This window comes from Musa acuminata, chromosome BXJ2-10 (assembly GCF_036884655.1).
Source record: "Musa acuminata AAA Group cultivar baxijiao chromosome BXJ2-10, Cavendish_Baxijiao_AAA, whole genome shotgun sequence".
Lineage (NCBI taxonomy): Eukaryota > Viridiplantae > Streptophyta > Magnoliopsida > Zingiberales > Musaceae > Musa > Musa acuminata.
Genome location: NC_088347.1, coordinates 18,917,772 through 18,942,058, shown reverse-complemented (window position 1 = coordinate 18,942,058; position 24,287 = coordinate 18,917,772). Strand labels below are relative to the sequence as shown.

General features: G+C 43.9%; 3 protein-coding genes across 3 annotated transcripts; 2 read left to right on the top strand and 1 right to left on the bottom strand.

Annotated features, from left to right (window-relative positions):
- Nucleotides 1–286: 286 nt before the first annotated feature.
- On the top strand, nt 287–4,465 carry LOC135625887 (uncharacterized). The gene is made up of 3 exons (XM_065131010.1): nt 287–446; nt 2,118–2,231; nt 4,070–4,465. The coding sequence occupies exons 1-3, from the start codon at nt 405–407 to the stop codon at nt 4,184–4,186; spliced, it is 273 nt and encodes a 90-aa protein (XP_064987082.1). The 5' UTR covers nt 287–404; the 3' UTR covers nt 4,187–4,465.
- Nucleotides 4,466–17,148: 12,683 nt separating this feature from the next.
- Nucleotides 17,149–19,089, bottom strand: LOC103974679 (INCREASED PETAL GROWTH ANISOTROPY 1-like protein 1). Its single transcript, XM_009389554.3, has 5 exons — nt 18,352–19,089; nt 17,966–18,282; nt 17,772–17,883; nt 17,558–17,689; nt 17,149–17,484 (listed from the first exon to the last, which is right to left on the bottom strand). The coding sequence occupies exons 1-5, from the start codon at nt 18,967–18,969 to the stop codon at nt 17,416–17,418; spliced, it is 1,248 nt and encodes a 415-aa protein (XP_009387829.2). The 5' UTR covers nt 18,970–19,089; the 3' UTR covers nt 17,149–17,415.
- A 3,807-nt stretch (nt 19,090–22,896) lies between these two features.
- Nucleotides 22,897–23,811, top strand: LOC103974682 (transcription factor MYB44-like). Its single transcript, XM_009389555.2, has one exon. It carries the CDS (start codon nt 23,006–23,008, stop codon nt 23,753–23,755), a length of 750 nt encoding a protein of 249 aa, XP_009387830.2. The 5' UTR covers nt 22,897–23,005; the 3' UTR covers nt 23,756–23,811.
- Nucleotides 23,812–24,287: the final 476 nt, after the last annotated feature.

Genomic DNA, 24,287 nt, shown 5'->3' with positions numbered 1-24,287 from the left:
AAATACGGAACGCCCCGCAAAGTGGGTAACACAGGATTGCACTTAAGAACCCGATCCGATCCGGGATGGATCCCCAATAAGTTATTAGCATCGAACATTAGTGGATCCGACCCGATATACCTAGACCTCGTTGTCGTGCTTCTCGCGTCCAGGTTTAGCTTAACCTGCGCTCTTTACGAAACCATTCATCTACTGCCACGTTTCCACCGTGCGGCGAAGCCTTTCGGTGACGTGCGGAAGAGGTATTTGACACCGTCGTGCGTTGGGTCGGGGGGTATAATTGAACGAACGTGTAGCTTAACAGGGTCGAGCGGCGGCGAAGAAAGGGGGTTTGGGGAGCGACGGTTCTTGTTCTTTTCAGGTTTGCATCTTTGCGCTTGAGATCGAGGAGAGGGAGTGGAGAGATGGGGCGGACGCCGAGGGCGATCGTGGAGGATGATTACGAGGTAATGTTTCATGATCCTTGTTCTGTGTATGGCTATAATATTAGCTGAAGGATCGGGTTGAAACATGCGTTTCTATTTCGTCTTTGGAGGGCTTTTTTGGTTGCGATCGAAAGGGTGGTTCGTGAAACCCTAGATACGAAAGTGGAGTTTTTTTGTCGAATTCTATTTTCGCCCGTGTACGCCATGTAATTTGTGTCAATTCGTTATACTCGGAAGCTTATTTTTTATGCTTAATGCAATAGGCCTTTGATAATTATTCAAATTATATCAAGAGATCCGTTGATGTTACTCTGCTGTCATATCGGTGTCAAAGGCATATTCCACGACTTTCAGCTTTGAAAGCAAAAATTATTTGATAACATTCACGATTTAGATGAACAATATATATATATATATATATATGTAAAATTTCTTTGAATATGTTAGCTAGTTTAAAAGACATTGACTATCTAAAAACAAGGCCCTCAGATCAAATTCCGCCTTCACCACTTAGCATTTGTACAGAAAGAAAAGAAAATCTTTTTGAAATGCTGATTTTGTGATACTCTTCTCTCTTTCATGGCTGTCTATATTGACTGTCTTGTCTATAGAAGAGTGATTTAGGCATCATGAGCATAACAATGTCAACAATGTTCAAAGAAAATGTCAGAGTAACTCTAGTGGTTTTTAAATGCTTATAATTTGTGGTGCATATGAAAATTCTTTATTTAGTCTACCTTTGTGTCCTTTCCAAAATTTTATTTGGATACGCTCATTTGCCTTATAGTGTTATTTGGCTCTTTCGGCTTGAAAAGGACATGCATCAACACTTCTTATGAGCATTTTTTGTAGCAGGTCTTGTGCCTTGTTTATATTTATCTGTGTGAGATTATTATCCAAAGAGGCCTCTTATGTTGAATAAAGAAGTTGAATTAATGTGTCAGAGTGTTACATGAAAATTGAAAAAAACAGTGGTCTCAATGCATGTTGAAGAGTCCATTATTGAGAAAACAAAGAGGAGAAACAAGGATGCCCAGGAGGCAAATAACTTTGGCCAAATCATATATAACTCTTATGTCATAAATTTGTTAATTATAGTTGTTTATAAATTATTCTTATCAAGAAGCCTAAGAAATCTAAAATATTCAACTTCTTACATCGTTGTAATAGGATGATAATTATTGTTGGAACTTGACACCTAATTGATATCTTGGTGTCGTATGCACCGATTGTCGAAAGTCAACACCAGTTCATATCTGACATGAATCATTGTGTGGATGCTGATGCTTGGATTTAAAATAAAATTCCACTGTCTGGATCCCTTTTTTCTTGTATCATGAAAAGGTGGCCTATTCAACATTTAGTAATATTCTTATTGGGATTACAATGACCACACAAGTATTCTTACTCAAATAAATGGTTTATTTTTTGTCACAAACGTTTCTATTAGTAAGAAAAAATCCAACTTGGCTAGAGAATTAATTAATGCATTACGTAAGTAAAGAATGGGGATCACTGAAGTGTTGGAATGATCTTAGTGGTCCTACAACGTATTGCAGGATGGTCACTGATATATGGTATATAAATGTACTCTTTTGTTTCATTGTGCATAGAATCTGTTGTATGCTCATGTCTTAATAGCCTAAGCTGTTACTATTAGTTGATTTTAACCATTCTATTGTGTAAATATAGACTGAACAACAAAAGCAAGCTGCTGCTGATGTTTTGTACCAGTATTCTCAATTTGTTATGGTGTGTATTGGGGAGGGAGTTCGGCCAACTGATCTCAGATTGCACTTAATGAAGGTACACTTTTCCACGTTTCATTTCTCTTTTCCAAATCTTTTCTTCATTAGTGGCATCAAATTACTGCAACTAAATCGGTAAGCCTTATGGTTTAATAGACCCAATCCCAAATGTCATTGAGAGTTGCTTGTTTACAAGTACATATATTGCTTTCCCAAGGAGAACATGCTTTTATAAGAATAATAGAAGTTTATGGAGTAAGATGAGTCACATGCTTCAAAGTATTGATATCTCTATTGTTTCTGTGATATCTACTCTCTTCTTTTAACCGTTAAATTCAGTAGGCTTCACTGTGTGGGATGACAGGCTTGTCATTATCTAGATGCTCTGGTCTCTAGTTATCTCCCCAAGCCAGGATTAGAATGGTTTCTGTAAAAATGGCAATCAAGAAATCCAATACAATGAATGTGGAGTATCCATTTCTTTCTATATGATGATTAGAATGGTTTCTGGAAAAATGGCAATCAAGAAATCCAAAACAATGAATGTGGTGAAGTATACATTTCTTTCTATGTGATTGTAGAGGGAGCCTTGTTTCCTTAAAATGTAGGACCTTCCGCCCATTATTCTAGTTTAGGCTTACATTTCATTCTCAGTTATTACTCTTCTCTGATAACCATCTTTTTGCATTCACACATCTATCTTTTATGAGTTAGTCATCCTGATCTTGACCAAATGTGATCAGGTTTCATGTTTATCCTGATATGTTAAGATTCCAACTCAATGCAGTGTGAAAACAAATTACAAAAGTAGATATGAAGCTTTATTTGAGAATTATTAAGGTTTGAACAAAATCTTTTAAAGGAGGCCATTTAGCCATTATCCTGAAAATGATTATCACAAGGGCATCTATATTGCTGGTTGGTGCTGTTTGAATTGCTCTACATGTCTCTTTCCTTCAGGTCAAACAATCAGTAAAGAGAACTTATACATTATGCTGAATAATACTGACAATGCATTAAGTTACTTGTTATAACCACCTTCTTGACTTAGTTTTATGCCTATGCTGAAAGATTAGTGTTTTTCTGTAATCTTATCTAGCTAGCAACTACCGCAGTTTTGTCCACAAGTTCGAATCATTCTTAAAATATCCTCCCACCTTAGACAGCTACCGAAATTTTAGGAGTTTTTTGTTCAAGAATGGCACACATGTAGACTGGCCCAGCTGATTGTGTATTGAGTGGTTTTATGATATGGACATGTAAATGTTCTTTTCGACACAAGCTTATGTGTTTTCTGCATTCAAATTTGCATTGTCTATTACCATTTTGTTGTGAGTTTTCTCCCATCCAAATGTGGTTTATGGTTTATTTTTAGATTCCACACTCTGATATTCATAGTATTTGTGCTGAACAAATAAAGGCAAACATTCCATTTCTTAAACCCACGTCTATAGAAAGTAAACTTGCCATTGTAGCTCACTCAAAATTTTGTGATTGTTTTCCTTTTATTTCTAAAATCCTTCTCTCCATTTCCAAATTTTTGGTATTTCCCTTTTATTCTCCATCCTTTATTGTCTAACATTATGGATTACATTGTGAATTTCACTATATATATGAAGCCCACTAATTTGGATACCTCTATCTTTGCTTAAGTACCTGTCCCATAATATAAATGTAGCCATTATTTATGATTTATAAAAGCTGCAGGCTTTAGCTTGCAAGAAAACAAAAGTTTTGCCAAAGGTTGGCCTTCAAAGAGTTATTTATCATTCATTCATTGTACGAGTAAATGCATATATACGGTCACTGCGGAAGTTCTTATCTGATTACATTATTCCTTTTCCTTTCTTATTTCTCAAATGTACGCTCACTTATCAAGTGTGACACTTATCTCAGGAACTTTCAGGAATGCCAACATCATTAAAGAAAGAGCCATTGCCAGATTCCCCCTCCTCGACAGGCGAACCATCATCTTCGGGGTCAATGAAAAGGGACAAATCTCACAGCTCATAAACCAATATCGTACGAGACAGGTTCAAGATACCAATTGTATGCGAATGAGATCATTCTCCTGTTGTACAAGAATGCTAAGTTGAGAGAATTCATAGGATGGTGAAGCATGTGGCCAGTGTTTTATTATGTATAGGTAAATGTTATTTATAAATGGTACATACATGCTGATGGTGTTAAAATTGGCTTATGATTCTTAAGCTCTTAGATTGGATGAAGCCAATCTGTGTGGTTGTTAACTTTACCCAATGCTAAATGCTTTTATGGGGAGGGAACGTTCAATATGTTTGTTGTTGTTGACTGATAATTATTTTTTCGAACGAAGATTTTTTTTTAAAAAAGAAAAATTACTTAGCCAATACAACTATATAAAAGGACAAGAATATTGGTTAATATTAAACATGTATCTATTATTGAAACAAATATTTATTAAGTAAATATAAAAAGAAATGTTCGAATCTAGTTTGGAATGAGTTTGAATAATTAGGTAATTATTCGGCGTCTGATTTCTATCGACTAGCGATTCCTGAGACGCCATCGTCGGTGATGCTGGGCTCCATCTGCATAAAACGCAAAGGTCGTTTCGGAGGAGAAAGGATCCAGTAAGTATGGGTCCCACGTGAATGTCGTGGGTGGGCGATAGGTAGTGAGGGTGTCGTGTCCTCTTCTTCGAGGGGAAGCCCGCCTGCGGCCGCGCCATCAAGTGCTTCGGCCGTCCTCCGCGACGCCTTCGGTGCCCTCGTCGACTGCTGCCAGGTCGCCGCCCTTGCCTTCCACCAGATCTTTGAAGGAATGGGGCTCGGCGGATGCATCGCACACGTAAGGCACAACTTGATGAGGCACAACTTGATAACATGCCCGCAGGTAGCGTCCGCAACCACATCAGTGCCAACGAAAACCTTCGAAGTCCATGTGGTAGACCACATTAATACAACACCACCCTACAAAAGTTGGGATGGCATCACTCGAGTTCGATGCCGTCTCGCAAAGAGTGGAACGACACCGCTTGGGTGTGACGACAGCATCGCTTGGGTACGATGCTATCCCGCAAAGAGTGGAATGGCATCGCTCGAGTACGACATCATCCTTGCAAAGAACGAAACGACGCCAATCGAGTACGACTCCACCTTACAAAGGCAGGGACAGCGTCGCTCGGGTGCGACGCCGCGTAGGACAATTGGTGTCAGCACAAAAGGTATGGGTTTGCTGCTTAAGAGGTTGACGGCCATTAAGAGTGGAGCACTCATACAGGACATTCTTGGTGTCTAAAGTCTAAGGACCAGATAAACCACTAGGACTACGAAATCGCTGTCTGACAATAAGACATCATCAACCATCTAACATTCCGTAAGCGGATCAATCAATGAACTCATTCTCCAATGAGCACCCGTACTGTATCCCTAGTGTCCCTACACGAGCAGCTATGAGACCAGCTACATCCATCATATGGACGGGTATACAGCACACTAGTCTGTCCGGTTATCATGATGTCCCTCTCGAGTAACCTATGATCGGGATTATTTAGGATATGTGTTTAAAGGTGAATCGATCTCATTATCGTGATCTCATTACGATCTGATTCTCATTGCAAAAATCCAAGGACATCACAATATATATATGCATATATGCAATAGTTATAAAGTGATATACACCAAAATATAATAAGCAAAAATATTCTATGCCAAGTCACACATGTTATCACTCACATGATTGGCTTGCTGGGCACCTATGACTAGCACGACCTTGCTCCTCGATCTCAACCAAAAGGACGACGAGCCACTTTCTCATTTCGTGACTCATTTTGCTACTGAAATCCGGGGGCTACCTGACACTCATCCCTCTTTGATAATGTAGGCATTTTTTATGGGACTTCGGCCTTCCAGAGTCTTCTGGTTGCCAGTCAAGCGACCGCCAATGACTATCCTCGAGATGCTTCAACGTGCAAACTAATACATAGCTGTCGAGGCGCTGATGATGGGAAAGCATGAGGAGCATAAAAGGCCATGAGCGGAACCGCCCCGAGGGCAAGCCTTGGTCCCACCAAGGAGAAGGATCGACCAGCCTAACACTTTGCCCCGAGGCCCCCTCTCCCACCTCTAAATTCCTCCAGAACAGAGATATTCCTACAAATCAGGGAGAAGAGACTCTTGAAGGCACCTAATCCAATGAAGGCCCCACGTGAGTTCAGAGATAGCTCAAAGTACTACCAATTTCATCGCGACTACGGACATGACACCAAGGAGTGCTGCAACTTGAAGAACCAGATCAAGGAGCTCATCCGTCAGTGACACCTGGGTCACTACGTTAGAAGACCACGGGAATTATCGCCCCACCCTTCGGGTCCGGTCGAGAAGCAGATTGATGTGATCAGTGGCGACCTAACATCAAGTGGGGATAGCATGGCGGGATGAAAGGCTTACGCCCGAGCAATTGTGGAAAAGCATCTGAGGCAATCACAAGTGCCGAAAATCACCTCCCCAGCGAGGGAAACCGAGTACCCCGAACATGACGATGCGTTGGTGATCTTGGCCAGAATTGTCAATGCTTGGGTTAAAAGGATCATGGTGGACACTAGGAGCTCTATTGACGTCCTTTACCTTAACGCCTTCCGGAAGCTTGGCTTGACCAAGGAAGACCATACACCGATGCTATCAGCACTTACCGTATTTACAGGTGATTCCATTTCATCCCTCGGCACCACCATCCTACCAGTCACCTTGGGGGAAGAGCTGAAGACCAAGACGATCATGATGACCTGCATGGTGGTGGAGCTCCCCTCAACGTACAATGCCATTTTGGGTCGACCAACCCTCAATAAGCTTAGGGCTATCATCTCCACGTACCACTAGGCAATAAAATTCCCAATCCGAGCCAGGATCGGGGAAGCAAGGAGTGACCCTCGGGAATCCCGACAATGTTACCTAGCAATTGTCATGTTGCCCAAGAAGCCAAAGAATAAACGTTCCATCGTCAACCCTCGGGACGTCACCAAGCCATCGCAGCACCCCGAGCCGACTGAACACACTCAAGAGGTCCTGCTACACCACAACCAACCATACAAGGTCGTCAAGGTCAGGTTGGAGCTCCCAAAGGAGGAGCGAGAGCAACTAATCAACCTACTAGTTAAAAATGCTGACGTCTTTGCTATTGGGCCGACAGCCCACATTCAGCCCATGGTGGGCTTTATCAGCCCACAGCTCACCTCCTCACTTAACCTAACCCTAAATTATATTAGGGAGTGCGGGTGGCTGTGTTTTAGAGGTAGAAAGTGAGCATAAAACTGCAGCAATGTGGTGAATACTACAGCCACGTGATTTCAAAGAAAATGAGGAGAACAAGACAGAAAAACAAGAGAAAGAAAGGGAAGAAGACAAGGACAACGTAGAGAGACTGTTCTCAATCATCTAGCAGTGTTTTCATCTAAGGTTAGATCAGATCTATAGTAGATTCTTACTGTGATTACTTGGGGAGAATTTAGATATTGTGCAAAGTGACGTGATCCTTGTATCCCAGTTATTCTCTTGTGATTGTTGCTAGGATTTTGGGCAAGAGATTGAGATTTGTATATTCATTATTCTTATAGTGGATTATCTCTAGTTTGTCCTGTGGTTTTTGCCCTTCACATTAGAGGGGTTTTCCACATAAATCTTGGTGTTCTATTTGATTGTGATTCCATTTAATTCCGCTACATGTTATGGCCTGCTAGTATTTATTCATATACAAAAGTTTATTTTTCTTTATATCCCATCATTTGCTTGGTCGTCAGTAGACATTCCCGGGATTGATTGGATGGTCATGCAACACCACCAAAATATCAGTCCCCAAGCGCGACCGGTAAAGCAGCGTTCGCGGAAGCTGGTGCTCGACCGACAAAGGGTGGTGGATAACGAGGTAGAGCTACTTTTGGTGGCAGGATTCATCACCGAAGCAAAATACCCTCAATGGCTGTTGAATGTAGTTCTCATTAAAAAGCCTAATAGAAGTTGGAGAATGTGTGTTGACTACACTGATCTTAATCGAGCATGCCCAAAGGACTGCTATCCACTCCCGAGGATCGACCAGTTGGTCTATACGACTTTGGGGCATGAGCCCCTCTCATTCCTGGATGCATTCTCGGGGTACAACCAAATCAAGATGGCACCAGAGGTTTAGGAACACACTGCTTTCATCACAAACCGAGGTGTATACTTTTATAAGGTCATGTCATTCGGGCTGAAGAATGCCGGGGCAACCTACCAGAGAATGATGAACAAGATGTTCACCCACTAGATCAGGAGGAACATGAAGGTGTACATCAACGACATGATCATAAAAAGCAAGTTCACCCGAACACACCTAGCATATCTCGCTGAAACATTCAGAACATTGTGAAAGTTCAGCATGCACCTCAACCCTGCTAAGTGCACCTTCGGAGTCAGCTCAGGAAATTCCTCGGCTTTATCATCCAAAGGAGGGGAATAGATGCAAACCCGAAGAAGGTTCAAGCTATCATCGAGTAGCGCTTGATTGGGAGACTTGCTGCCCTGGCCTGGTTCCTCTCCCGATCAGGGGACAAATGCCTCCCCTTCTTCTGGATCCTAAAGAATCCAAAGGACTTCAGATGGACCTCGGAATGTGAAAAGGCATTTGAGTAGCTCAAGGAGCACTTGGCCTGGCTACCCCGACTTGTTGCAGTCTCCTCGGGTGAGTCGCTTAGTCTCCACCTCGCGGCCTCTGAGCATGTAGTTAGTTCTGTATTGACTTGAGAAGATTCTGGAGTGCAACAACCAGTCTACTATGTGAGACACATCCTCAGCGACACCAAGACGCGATACCAACTGGTAGAGAAGCTACCTTTAGTGCTCGTCTAGACGGCTCGGAAGCTACATCCCTATTTCCAGGCCCATCCGTTCAGAGTAGTGACCGACCAACCCCTACAACAAATCTTGTCCAAGTTTGACATATCCGGATGAATGCTCAAATGGTCGGTCGAGTTGGGAGAATTTGACATCCAATATGTCTCGAGGACCGCCATCAAAGCTTAGGCTGTCATCGACTTCATCTTAGAATTAATTCCTCTCAAAGGTGGTACCTGTAGACATACCGAGCAACGGTGGGGCCTACATGTGGATGGTTCAGCAAATGCCAAAAGGGGCGGGGCTGGCCTTGTTCTAAAAGGTCTCGATGGCCAATCGTTCAGACGTAAACTCCACTTTGGATTCAAAGCCACCAACAATGAGTCTGAGTATGAAGCACTCTTATCCGAACTTAAGTTGGCCCTTGAACTCCAAGTCAAAAACATCAAGGTTTTCACCGATTCTCAATTGGTGGTCGGTCATATCAATAGAGATTATGATGCTTAGGATGCTACCATGTCAAAATACTTGTCCGAGGTAAAGAAACTCACTAGCTATTTCCAACACTTCGCTATAACAAGGGTGCCACGGGCGTAGAACGCACAAGTAGATGCCTTGGCAAAACTCGCTTTAGGTGCAAACACTGAACTGCCCCCAGAGGTCAAGCAGCTTCCTTATCGAACCATCACGACCGAAGAGGTGGCCACAATTGGTACAACCCCAACTTGGGTGGAGGAGATCCTCCGCTACAAAAGGGACGAGATGTTGTCGACCGACAAAGCGGCCTCTCAACGACTCCGACGCATACAAGTGTGGTATTGCAAGGTGAACGGATGACTCTATCGGAGGTCGTTCACCCAACTGCTCTTGTGCTGCCTGGATCCTATGGAGGCCCAGACAGTTTGAGCTGAGGTCCATGAGGGGATTTATGGGGAGCACATTAGCGGTCGGACCTTAGCCTTCAAAGTCCTCCGACAAGGTTATTACTGGCCGACCATGCGTCGAGATGCCACGACGTATATACAACGATGCCAGTAGTGCTAGAAGCATTCCCGAGCACATCATCAACCCATAGTTCTGCTAACTCCCCTGGACAACGCATGGCCCTTCGCGCAATGGGGGATGGACCTCCTCGGCCCATTCCCACTAGCCTCGGGACAACGAAAATTCCTCATCGTCGGAGTGGATTACTTTACCAAATGGGTGGAGGCTGAGTTGCTGGTGTCCATTGCCGAAAAGCAAGTTGAAAGATTTGCATGGAAGTATATCATTACCCATTTCGGCATCCCCAGAGCCATCACCACCGACAATGGCACATAGTTCAACAATGAAAAGTTCAAAAGATTTTGCTCGAGCTATGGGATACAATTAAGGTTTAGCTCGGTGGCCTAACCCCAAACTAATGGCCTGGTCAAAGTACCCAACATAGTGATATTGGAAGGCCTGAAGAGAAGAGTCACAAGAGCTCATGGCACCTGGGTTGATGAACTCCCAAGCATATTATGGGCCTCCCGAACAACACCAAAGACCGCCATGAGGGAATCACCCTTTAGCTTGGCGTTCGGTACTGAGGCGGTGCTTCCACCCAAGGTAGTCTTTCCACTACCTCAAGTTGAAAACTTCGATGATGTCATGTTAGAAAGTGGACTCCGAGCCGGCTTAGATCCCATTGAAGAACGAAGAGCCGACGCGCACCTTCGAGCCCTGTCTTATAGAAGGGTTGTCGCAAGACTCTACAACCAAAGGGTGCGCCCTCGGCCAATCAAGCTAGGCGATTTAGTCCTACGGAAGGCCGAGGTCAGCGACCCGACTTACTCCTGAGGCAAGTTGGCCCCGAGATAGGAAGGCCCTTATCATGTAACAATGGTAGTCCGGGATGGTACTTACCACTTAGCAACACAGGAAGGATAGCAATTGTCGAGGACATGGCACATATCAAATTTGAAGAAGTTCTATGTCTGAAAAGTCTATCGGGTTGGATTAAAGCCCTTATCGCCAAAAGAGACGAGAGAAAATGTACACCTCGCAAGATTGGGGAAAAACATAAGTAACTTGCCCTGACCTCTACAAGCCAAGCTAAAACTCATGAGACTCCTTGTATTCTTCTATGAGCTTTTTGTTCTTTTCAGGAGCCACTCGGGTCTCCTCTGCGAGAGCCTCATCGGCCTTCCTTGCCGATGCTCGAGCTGCCTCCAGGTTTCGGGACAGGTCTAGCAATTCACCTTCCATCGAGCGAACCCACCCGCGAGACTCCTTCAGCTATTCCCAAAGGCCCACCTGCTATTGCTCAGCATTCTCGAGCTCCAACTTTAGCCATGCAACCTCCCCATCCAGGTCGATCGCTCGCTGCTCGGCTACCGTAATGGCCTCTAACGTCGACCCCACTTTCAACTCTTCAATTTGGCCAAGGAGCTCGGTGATTTTGTCACCCAGACCACTGATTACCTGACCAATATCGTGCACTCAGTCTATGAGTGCCATATTGTAGTGTTGGTTCTGCATAGCAAGTCAGTGAGAGATAGAAGAAGAAGCACAAACGAAAGAGAGGAGGAATACAAGCCATCCCTACCTAGACCAAAGACTTGGCTACTTTCTCGATCAACACCTCAGACGATGAACTATACACATGTCTGGTAATGTCGAGGATGAGCGTGCCCTACACTATCACGAACGATCGTTGCGCACCCGCAACAACTTCGTTCAACGAACCGTTCATCGCTTTTATATGCTCGTACCGAGACATGGCAACATGTTTTGCCTTAGTTTTGTGTTTTTGCTTGTAGAAATACATGTTCGAATGGGTTGCAGTGCTGTAGTGCGACCGCTCGCCGCACCGGGCTGAACTGCATAAAATAGCCCCGTTTTCATGTGCCACTGCTTATTTTCTGTAAGCCATAGCTGCGCACAAAACGTTAACCATCTCAACATCCTAGAACCTCCTGGGTGGCATAAGGTTGGATGGGGCTTCGGTATATTGTCGGGCGTTGAACAATCTTCACAAGTTCGCACGTTTTCTTGACGGGAACTTGCCTTCGCACCCGGCACCCGGTGAGCAGTTGTTTGTGGACTTGCAACTATTCGTTCTACCTTCAAAAATCATTGTTTTTCTCCTTTCTCTCTTTTCTCCTATGCACACAAGGTACTTGTTGAATTGCTTGTAAAGCTTCCCTCTTCGCGAGACGTCGGGACTTGTCCGTCGCTCATTTTCATTATAATCAACTTTCTATTTTATAGGTCCTTCGGGACCTGTATGAGGTTGCAACTAGGCTGAACCTTTGTGGATGCATATGTCACAAGGATGCCTCAAGACTTAGGCAATCCCAGCTAAGTTTGAAAAGTTAGCGCAAGGGTGCGTCATGACTTAGGCAACTCAAGCTAAGTTCGCGTCTTGGCCGCAAGTGTGCCTCACGACTTAGGCAATTCCTGCTAAGTCCATGACATTGTGGTATCAGAGTTGGCAAACAATTTGAGCATGCAGTGAAGCAACTTCGCAATCTCGCCGTGGCCAAGTATCATGACAAATCGAGCAAAGAGGGGCAAGCCGGACCTTTGCCCCAAGCAACCGCAGGTGGGTTGCAAGTGCAAACTTACTCTCATGTCGTTGGAGCTGCATTGGAGGATCATGGCAGTGAACAAGATGAGCAAGAAATTGGTTACTCTTCGCAAGCAGAGGAGGCACAATTTGGAGCACCAACTGGGAAGAAAAGCCATAAGGAGAGACTCACAGTGGTGGAAACCTGCTTGGATATTCTTGAAGAGAGCTTGGAGGAACTCTACCAAGGCCAATGAAGACTTCTTGGGGTAGAGAACTTGCAAGAAGAAGCCAAATCTCGAATCGATAAGGTTGAGGCCATAGTCGATCGATTGATAGATGATACTAAAGACTCCATGCAACATTTGCACGAAGTCGTGGCGGAACTCACTTCTAAAGTAACAACACTCACAAGGGCACTAAATGTAGGAGGGAGCAACACCCGCGTTGCACTGCTACAAAACCTGAGAGCACTTGAGTCTCATTGTTATGGAGGTGCTACGGATACAAAAGAGCTCGAGAATTTCTTATTTGATATATAACAGTATTTTTAAGCTACAAGGCCTAATTCTAAAGATACCAAAATTTCAATAGCAACCATGTATCTGAACGGGGGTATAAAACTTTGGTGGTGAACCCATTGAGAGGAGATCCAATAAGTTCGGTGTCAGGTGGACACATGAGAGGACATAAAGCAGGAGTTGAGAACTCAATTTCTACCTGAGAACATAGAGATTGTCACAAGGAGGAAACTAAGACAACTCCACCAAAGTACTTCCATTCGAGATTACGTGAAGTAATTTTTTGCACTAATGCTGGATATATAGGAAATGTCCGAGAAGGATAAACTGTTTAGCTTCCTCGATAGTTTGAAGTCATGTGCTCAACAAGGACTGCATCGAAGGAATGTCACTGATATGATCGAGGCAATTGCTACTATAGAATAGCTCATTGACTTTGTTTCCTCTGAGGACCTAGGAAAAAGGAAACAATCTCCAGGAATTTGCCCTCCAAAATATTCTCGAGGGAAGGAGCCCGAGGGTGAACAAAGGAAGAAGAGTTCCAATAAAGGGCCAAGCTCAAAAGGCAAGGCTCCGAAAACTAGCGGATGCTTCTTGTGCGGAGAGCCACACATGGTGAGGGAGTGCCCACAAAAATATGCACTCGATGCTTTAACAGCTTCCATCCATCCCCCCAAATCGGACAAGGGCAAAGCTGTCGCCCTCAATTCAAGTAGTTTAGAATCTAGTAGCGACGATGGGGAGTTGTAAGATCTACGAATGGGACCGATGCATTTGTTGAATGCATTACGAGGTTAAGTGGGGGAGAACATAAAGTCAAAACCATTGAAAGTAGGGAATAACGAGCTGATGTATGTAGACATTAAGCTCAATGGCCAAACAACCTATGCAATTATGGATATGGATGCTACCCATAACTTTATTACTGATCGAGAAGCAAAGCGACTTAGACTGATCTTGGAGAAAAACCCAAGTCAGATGAAGGCGGTGAACTCGAAGGCCAAGCAGATCTCCGAGTTGGCAAAGGGAGTTCCCATCAAGATCGAAACATGGAGCAGGAGCACAAATATGATGGTGGTGCCACTGGACGACTTCCAAGTGATTATTGGAATGGAGTTTATGCATGCAGCAAAGTTGGTACCAATGTTGTTCCTAAACTCCCTATGTATAATGGGAGGTGACAACCCCTATGTGGTTCCCGTCTCTTGGAGAGGAACCAAGGAACTCCAATAGATTTTGACATTACAACTGAAGAAAGGGGTACGAAAAGGTGAATTAACATTCGTGGCTATTATAAAGCTAGAGCCACTCGACGAGAAGGCCATTCATGAACCTACTATGGTGGCAAACATCCTGAAGGAGTTCACAGAAGTTATGCCACCTAAGTTGCTGAAGATTCTACCGCCACGCAGAGGCGTGGATCATTATATCGAGCTCGAGCCAGGAGTGAAGCCTCCGGTGAGACCACCCTACCACATGCCCCCTCCAGAGTTGGTAGAGCTAAAAAAGTAGTTAGGTGAACTACTAAGCGGTGGTCTCATCCGTAGTTCTAAAGCATCATTCGGAGCTCCAGTTCTCTTCCAAAAGAAACAAGATATGAGCTTTCGACTATGCATCGATTATCGAGCCCTCAATAAAGTGAGGTGAAGAATAAATATCCTATCCCACTCATCGTGAACTTATTCGATCAATTGGGCAAAGCTAAGTATTTCTCTAAACTCGACCTCCAGTCGGGGTACTAGCAGGTGCACATTGTTGAAGGCGACGAAGCAAAGACTACCTGCGTGACCAGCTATAGAGCGTTTGAGTTCTTGGTGATGCCTTTCGGCTTAACCAATACTCTAGCCACATTCTGTACTCTTATGAACCAACTATTTAAACAGTATTTGGATAAATTCGTGGTCGTCTACTTAGACGATATCGTCATCTACAACCAAACGCTCGAGGAGCATGTCAAGCACCTTCGGACAATTTTCAAGATTCTCAGGGAGAATACTTTATTCATGAAAAGGGAGAAGTGATACTTTGCTTAAACGGATATCTTATTCTTGGGGCATTGAATAGGTGATGGTTCCATTTAGATAGACAAATCGAAGGTGCAAGCATTTATGGAATGACGAACTCCAAAGAAGGTGCTAGAGCTAAGATCCTTCCTTGGTTTCGTCAACTATTATCGACGCTTCATAGCGGGGTATTCGAAGCGTGCAACTCCACTGACAGAGTTGCTGAAGGAGAAGCCTTGGAGGTGATATGATAAATGTGAAGCTGCATTCCAAGATATAAAGACTATTGTGTTGAAAGAACCGATGCTCAAATTGCCGGACTATGGGAAGCCCTTCAAAGTCCATACAGATGCTTTAGATTTCACTATTGGGGGAGTACTCATGCAGGACGGTCATCCAATGGCCTACGAGCACTACAAGCTCAACAAGACCGAGCGACGGTACCCGGTGCATGAGAAGGAGATGACAACAGTGGTCCACTATCTACGAGTTTGGTGACACTACCTTCTTGGATCGCGATTTATGCTGAGGACAGATAATATCGCTTTGAGCTATTTCCAAACTTAAAAGAAACTCTCCCCTAAGCAAGCACGATGGCAGGACTTCCTAGCTGAGTTTGATATGGCAATGGAGTACAAGCTCAGAAAGGCAAATGTCGTGGCTGATGCATTGAGTCGAAAAGTGGAGTGTGTGAATGCTGTACAATTGGAGGGGAAAGGCTAAGTAAGTCAGTTGCACTCTAACTTCCCTTCTAGGATCAGGGATGGATTGTACAGTGATCCCTAGGTAGTAACCCTAATGTAACTCATCAAAGAAGGTAAGATACGATGATTTTGGGTCCAGGAGGGACTTATTTACATAAAAGAGAATAGGGTTTATGGACAATTTGAGGTGTGATCTCTTAAGAGAGTGTCACGATTCCCTTTGAGTTGGACATCTGAGCATTCACAGAACCTTGGCTCTCGTGGAGAGGGACTTCTATTAGCTGAAGATAAGGACTGGTGTGGAGGAATATGTTCAAACATGTCTCATTTGCCAACAAGATAAGGTGAAGCTGTAACATCCCATTAGTCCCACATCGGAAGTGGGCAATGTGTATGATTAGCTTATAAGGGCCTGATGAGTGTACTACGTTAACTCTTGCTTAAGCATTTTGGTCCATGGTTGAAGGACCAAAATGGAGTTATTGGCCAGTTGGCTCATCAGACTCGGGTCGTGACAGAAGCAGCAGAAAACGATGGGACTTTTAGAGCAGTTACCCGTACCAGAAATGTTGTCGATTGATTTTCAAAGTATGCAACTTTCATTACTGCACCTATACACTATTCAACAGAAGAGGCAGCCAAGCTAATAATAAAGAATGTGGTGAAGTGTATTGGGGAGTCCCACTCTCGGTTCAAAGTAAAGGCAGTTGCTCGTCCAATCATAAAGTCGTTCGACATTTACTTCTGACCAGCCCAGCATCAACTCATGATTGAACCAAATCATAAAGTCGTTCGACATTTACTTCTGACCAGCCCAGCATCAACTCATGATTGAACCAACAATTCAAGAGCGACGGTTAGCCCTCTATGCCATGTCTCGAACCTCTCTAGGAGGACGGTTAGCCCTCTATGCCATGTCTCGAACCTCTCTAGGAGGAGTCATTTACTTCTGACCAGCCCAGCATCAACTCATGATTGAACCAACAATTCAAGAGCGACGGTTAGCCCTCTATGCCATGTCTCGAACCTCTCTAGGAGGAGTCGAAGCGTGGGGGCACAATTTAGTAATACTTCCTTAGGTAGTCGTCCACAGCCATATCAACACCAACGAAAAGCTTTGAAATGAATGTGGCAGACCCGTAAAAGTTGGGACAGCGTCGCTCGGGTACGACGTCACCCCGCAAAGAGAAGTTGGGACAGCGTCGCTCGGGTACGACGTCACCCCGCAAAGAGTGGAAAGGTGTCGCTCGGGTGTGACAGTGGCACCACTCGAGTATGACGCCGTCCCGCAAAGAGTGGAACGATGCCGCTTGAGTGTGACAGCGGCACCGCTCAAGTCTCATCCACTAAATTTCTACTAATAAACTGTATTGTCAACACCAAATAAAGGAAAATGAATTACTAAAATTTTACAGGCGAAACATAACGTTTTATCGCCTTGGAAGAATTACAAAAATCTTACCAACATGCATCAAACATAAAGGAAATGAATTACTACAATTTTACTGGCAAAACATAACGTACTCAAAATCTTGACTTTGATGCTGCCAATGTCCTCAAAATGATGTGGCTATGGTTCTCGTGAGGACTCGTCCAACTCTTTGTTCGCGGGTAATTCCCGCGTTGAATACTAGCAATCAATCACATGCTACCTTCCTCAGTTCTTGGAACGCATGCTTGCATTCTTCATCAAATCCACCGATGAACTGGAAGAAAAATTTGACGCATGTTGGTGACTTCAGCGTGGAGAAGTAGTAGAATCCCAGGAGAAAGGGTTACCTGGTGCACACGGTAAGCAAATCGAACACCCTGTAGCATTACTTCCTCGTCATCCGAGAACGCATCAAGCTTCACCGCAGTCACAACTCGGTTCATGTACTCTTTTGCCAGGTTCATGGATCCCAATTTTAGCTGCACAAGACATATATTCATGCATTGAGATCATCTTCTTCGCCAAGGATCTGATTGGTGCCTTGTAAAGAAAGACACGTACTTGGGCGATGATGCCGCTGTCGAGCATCCACTGCCAAGGGATTTTGAGATCTCTGTACCTCTTGCTCGCGCTCTCCCTCACCCTCTCGATGTTGTGCACGCTGCGCTCCAATCTGCGTCAGTGAAGAGACTGAGCGAGCGTCCGCAGTTCATGCGGAAGAAGAGCTCACCTTTGGATTAGTTCCTAAGTCTTACTTGTCCTGCAACGCCTGCATGCGTTTGAGGGCGACGGAGGTGGGCTGTCGCTTGTCGTCGCAGAAGGAGAAGAGCTCACCTTCCAGGTTCTTCAGCTCCCGGTAGCCGACCGCCGCTTCCCTCATCGCATCCGCCTTCTTCTCCGGCCACTTGGGGAAGTGCTTGAGCACCGCCCTCTCGTCCACCAAGTAGGAAAGCTCGTCGTCCAGCCACTTCACGAATGCTTCCACTTCGGAGATGTCCCCGTGAGCTGCGCTTTCTACCTCCCTGGTGAGGAAGCCGATGAATTCAGCCTGCGTCTCCACATCCGACTTTATCTGTGACATGGATCACTGGTAAGATTCGGGTTGAGATTGTGATCTGTGAGTGGTGCTAACTAAGCTTACAGCGAGGAGATAGGCGGATCGGTTCTCAATCTCGCCTATCATTTCTCGAGCATTTGTAGCAGCAGGAACTCCCAGGCTGCCGGCTCTCGTGTCTGACTTCCCTTCTTTCCTTGTCAGAGATCGATAGAGTTCCAACACTTCCGGCACCCTTCGCACTGCCTTGATGGACCTGCAGCTCGACCTCGAAGAAGACAAAGGCAGCGGCAGAGGCGGCGGCGGTGGCGGCGGAGGCAACCCGGTTTCCTTGCTTGGTTTCGCTGTCGGGGAAGAGGATTTGGGACTCGGGGGCGGATTCGGCACTCTCGGCGATCTTGTCCTGGCTGCCACAGACGTGCCGAATAACTCTGTTCTGGAAATCGAGTTCTCGCATTGCAACCCATCATCGGTGCCGGTCTGATACATTTGCTTCTCCTGCGATGAGCTGATGCTGCCAACAAAAGCCAAAGCCTGTGTTTTCTTCCTCGGCGTCGATCTCCTATCAGCATCCTGGGCTCGAAGCAGAGCATTCTCTCTTCTCAGCTGCTCATTCTCCATCTCCAGGAAGCTAATCCTCTGGAGAGAAGCCTCGAGCTTGCTTCTGAGGAGAGACTCGCATGTATCTTCCTCTTCCTTCGGCATTTGTTTGGTGAAGGAAGACGGATGCCCAAGTGATGCTCCTGCTTTTTGAGATCGCCAACAACCATGTCTCTTTTGTTCATCTTATAGTCTCTCCTTCCCACCGGAAGATTACTGGATTCTCCATTGCCAAGGAACACGGTGGTGATCAGCTGAGGGCTCGCTTGTCATTTGGCGATGGCTGGTCCTGCTGGTGTCAATTCTTTACAGGTAGGTAAACCGAGTGATGCATGGGGTTGAACATGAACTTGCTTGGCTTAAAAGTGGTTGATAAGGAGTAGCTGTCTTGGCTTGGTGGTATGTTGGTGTTTCACTAAGATTTGAGAACCAAGATAGATGATCGAAGATGGCCAGCTTTTTCTTTATGGTGGAACTTTTCCTTTGTTTCAGGTGCTTTATTTACAGCCAGAATTGCTTTGGGACTACATCTACCATCTCGTGCGAGAGTGTGCAGTGCAGTCTGCATTCTCTTCAGAGTTCAGACATCTACTTGAAGTGTAAGAAGGAACAGTGTTCTAATCAGTCCCTTTCGAAGGATGTTTGTGTGTGCGAGCTTCTGGTTTGGCCTTTGTGACATGGAAGGACTGTGTTGGAGTTTTCGTGGAGGTGAAGTAATGTGTGTTGGGAATAAAGATGGGTCTGTTTTACCAGCAAGAGAGATCTGGTAGGACAAAGAAAGCGAACGAGAGAAGGAGATTTGAAAGGGTAAGGAAACAGCTTATTTGTAGTGTCAGTGGTTGAACTCATCGTGACAAAGATGCATTGCCATTACTGTTGATTGAGCATCGATACCGTCGACAGGTGAGTCTCTGTCGACACGGTTCGTTCATTGTCAAAGACAGGTTTATCCTTGTGCCTCTTTTGCGTCGATGTGTGAGTGCAGATGTGGCGAACCCGCGTTGGAGTCTAAAGGGAGACGATTTACTAGGGCTGATATGACCTTGGAGCGATGAGGCTAAGTAGAGGAATTGGGATCTACTCGGTCACGAGGTCCTCTCTTAACTGTCGGGTCATCTTCAAGCTACGAGGTTATCTCCTGGCCGCTAGTGATCCTGTATAATCGGTTGATACTAGGGGGTTTTTCAGCTCAACTCATCTAATGCTTAAGTTAGTATAAGATGGAGGGCGCAAAAGATAACCGTATGAGCTATGTAAAAACGAGAGAGTAAAGAGTCGAGAGATTGTTGCCTGCTGACCGCCCTTGGCTTAGCTTGGCTTGAGGTGTGGCTCTTACACTTTGGTGCTGTGCACTCTCCACTATGTTAGCCGAGAGGTAGAGGTATTAATGACAGCGTGCCCTGTGTGACGGAGGAGTTAATGCCGGTAGCTTAATGTAAATCATCAATGTAGAGCGCTATCAACCATAGATGCATGGCTCAAGATGTCAGCTAGAAGGTGAGGAGGCTGGGACTTAGTTGCTGAGGGTGTCAAATTTGTCCTTATCAATTGTGGCACTTCTTTCTCCGCATTTGTTATGCACAACTCTCGTTCTTTTGATGTGTTATCACAAAAACTGAGTTGGATTATACCTTTTCTTGTCACCTCAAAATTATGGCTTATAAATATATTAATTTTTTTTAAAAAATATTTATTTTGGTACTAAAGTAGGCGGTGAGTTCTAACCCAGTGTTTAATGAACTCTAACATCATCGAGTATCGTAAATTTGAAACGTCTATATGACATCCCTTAGTTCGACTAGATTTCATCTAAATTATCAAACTTAAATATATATGTATAATACGTGGAAACTCAAATGTTGTGCTGATATCGACACCACACCGTGGAGACAGTAAGATCAACACACAATGTCAAATTAACATACTAAGGCTCAAACAATTCTTCATCTTAATGAAACTATTAATTATGTAATAACTATCCATTAAATATGAATAGTTACATACTTGCACGTATAAAAAGCCTCAAGTACACCCATTGTGTCCCAATCTCTCGAGCACATCGACCTAAGTCGCTTCACCAAATCTACTTAATTTCGACAATGAAATTGTGACGAAAATGGTTCAGAATTAGGTCGGGCTTACATTATTTCCTAATAATTTTAAGTTAGACTAACGTGAAATATAAATCTGTCGAGTTGGCCGCCATTAACGACGGCCAAGTGGAGCAGCTGCCCTCGAGAGCGGGGAATACGGAACGAGATCACATAAATGTATCCTGCTACCGAGGGAATCGAAGTCACATTGAAGGCATCCTTAAACTTCGTACCACACACTGCTACAACACGTTATGCCTTAAATGGAGGAAACTTTTAATATTAAGAAATAATCGAATTCGAATATAATTCTTGTAAAAACAAACTAAGTGAAGATTGATCAAACTGTTAAGCATTATGATTATGCATCACCTTGATTTTGCAAGTTATTCGATTGATACGTTGAGCTAAGATGATGTCCGAATTGATACAAGACTACCACATTCAAACGTCCACGTATCATTCCCTGTGTTAATTTAGGGTAGCTTTTAAAATGATGTTAAAGGATTCAAAAAATATAACACAAACATGATGAATATTATTCACTTTATTAACTCTTGATTAATATGACAACAGTAAAATAAAAATGAGCGAGAGTTTTCACTGTGTAAATACTAATAGAGATTTCAAATGATTTCTTGGTCATTCTTAGTGTACAATGTGAAATGATTAACAAAACCCACATTTACCAAACGACTGACAACTGAAATTATTTGAGCTCTTAATTGCAAACTAAGATTTATTTTGTTTTTGCTTCCAAAAAGAACTAACATAATCATTCATTACGATGGCAGTACTGTACTGCATTAAAGCCCATGCACCCACTGTCTTTATGGTAACACTCATCTGGTTACCACCTCCACTGACCTTCAATTCCTTACCTCGTATCAAATGAGGCTGAAACAGGCGGTATACCTAACCAAAATGGGAGCGAAATCATCAACCTCAATTATCACATAGTTGGAGGATAAAGAATCCAAGTAAATATTTTATTATAAAAAATTTAAATTTCAAATTTTAAATAGTCTTGATGTTAGGGAGGTATAGAGCAAATACCCTTAGTAGGCATGATCATGGTTTTGTAACCCACAATTTCAATTTTAGATTTTTAGAGATTAGAATCGAATTGGATAAGTTCTTTCGTACGTACTTACATACACACGTACATACATATAGATATTAAATTTTTTTTATATATTTATATTTTTAAATTATGAAAATAACCAAAATACTCTTGAAAATATTGTTCGACTATTAATCGAGGTAAATTGGTCATTTGCCATCTCATTAAATTTTTTTTAAAAATTGATTGGTTCGATTTTGGTTCGAATGATTATGCCTAACTCTTAATAGTAGATTTAAAATATTTTTTTAAAAAAAATATTTATACGAAAGGATGATCTAAGGAATATTAAACTATGTATTCCTTGTATTTGATTGATTTGGATCGTTGGATCTAAGGAACATTAACCTATATGAATCTTATATTTATATTTAACTACTGATTTTTATATGTTTCTATGACATGAGACTCAAAGATATCCATATTATTAGAAATAAAAAAGGATGTGATCGATTGCTTCTACGTGCTCTACTTAAGATATTCTAATTAGACTAATCAAGTTTTCTTAATTATTATAACTAAAAATATTTTTTTTATCGTAATTATCTTTTTTTTAAAGAAATAATTTATGTTTTAATTCCAAGGCGGGTTGAGTCAATGGCCACCGGCAAACGTCCCCCGAAACAGATCGGCACGAGGGCGGAGATGATGGGGTCCACGCAGTTTCGGAGGTTGGTACCTAGTTGCGGAAAGAGTTACCGGGTCGAAGCCAACACATCTCCGTTCCGCCGAAGCGTAACGTGTTAAGGGAATTCAACTCCAAACTTCCCACCCTTTTAGTTATAGACCACCCACAAACAAACCCAACGAATCGTACCAGCTTCTGCTTCCTCTCTCTATAACTTCCTATCTCTTGTATGTGGAAGGGAAGAAGGATAAGAAGAACACCAATAGGAGGACGAAGAAGAAGAAGAAGAAGAAGAAGATGATGATGATGATGATGATGACGGAGGAGAGCTATAGGAGGGAGCAGAGGGTGAAGGGATCATGGAGCCCGGAGGAGGATGAGGCGTTGACGCGGCTGGTAGAGCGGCACGGTCCCCGGAACTGGTCTTTGATCAGCGCGGGGATCCCCGGTAGGTCCGGGAAGTCGTGCCGGCTACGGTGGTGCAACCAGCTCAGCCCCGCCGTCCACCACCGCCCCTTCACCTCCGCTGAGGACGCCGCCATCCTCGAGGCCCACGCCCGGTTCGGCAACAAGTGGGCCACCATCGCCCGCCTCCTCCCCGGCCGCACCGACAACGCTATTAAAAACCACTGGAACTCCGCCCTCCGCCGCCGCGCCACCTTCGCAGCCCCCGATCCGATCCTCCCGTCTTCGTCATCTCCCACCGCCAATCACGAGCCGGACGATTCCTACTCGGGCTCGGCCAAGAAGCGGCGGCGCTCGAGCGACAACGCGAACGAAGGAGGATGTAGATCGTCGGCGGCTGAACTGGGTACGTCGCTGTCGCTGAGCCTGCCGGGAGAGGGCGGAGGAGTCATGGCCGCTGTAAGTGGGGTGGAGAGGACGTGGGAGGCGCCGCCTGGGGACGTGTGCCTTGTGACGATAATGCGACAGATGATAGCCGAAGAGGTGCGCAGTTACATCGACAGGACGCGATCGCAGGGCGGGGTGGAGATGACGGTTCCCGCCGTCGTCAAGCCAGAGACCGCATTCGACTGCCACAATTAATTAGCATTATCCATTTTTCTTTTCTGTTCTTTATAGTGAAATTTATTTTTCTTTGACTGTTTGTGCTACCCTAACCGTGGTGATGAAATGTGATGATTTGTAAATAAGAACAGAGAGGAGACCAAAAAAAATTTCTAAACATCATATTTTTCTACTAAATTCGATTATTTATTTAAAATTTAAAGAAATCGAATTTGATATTGAGTGTTGTTGCAAGTTTAAGACATGAAATCAACCCAAGTCTAGCATCAAAAAGTTCGATGCCGAGAGGTTGAAGGATTTAGGTGAGGATCGTACTAACAATATTCCTTTCATCGGAACAGTGATTGATTCGGAAAGTACGAAAAGGTGATGAACTTTGAGTTGTTCAATAGAGATCTAAACTGTGCGAGTTAAGTCGATTGACGACCAGGATCATTATAAACCAGGATCATTATAAATATATTAAAATAAGAAGTTATCGGTGGGAAAACAGAATATTCTTTTTCTTTTTTTATATCAAAATGAGTTTCTCATCAAAAATCAATCACAC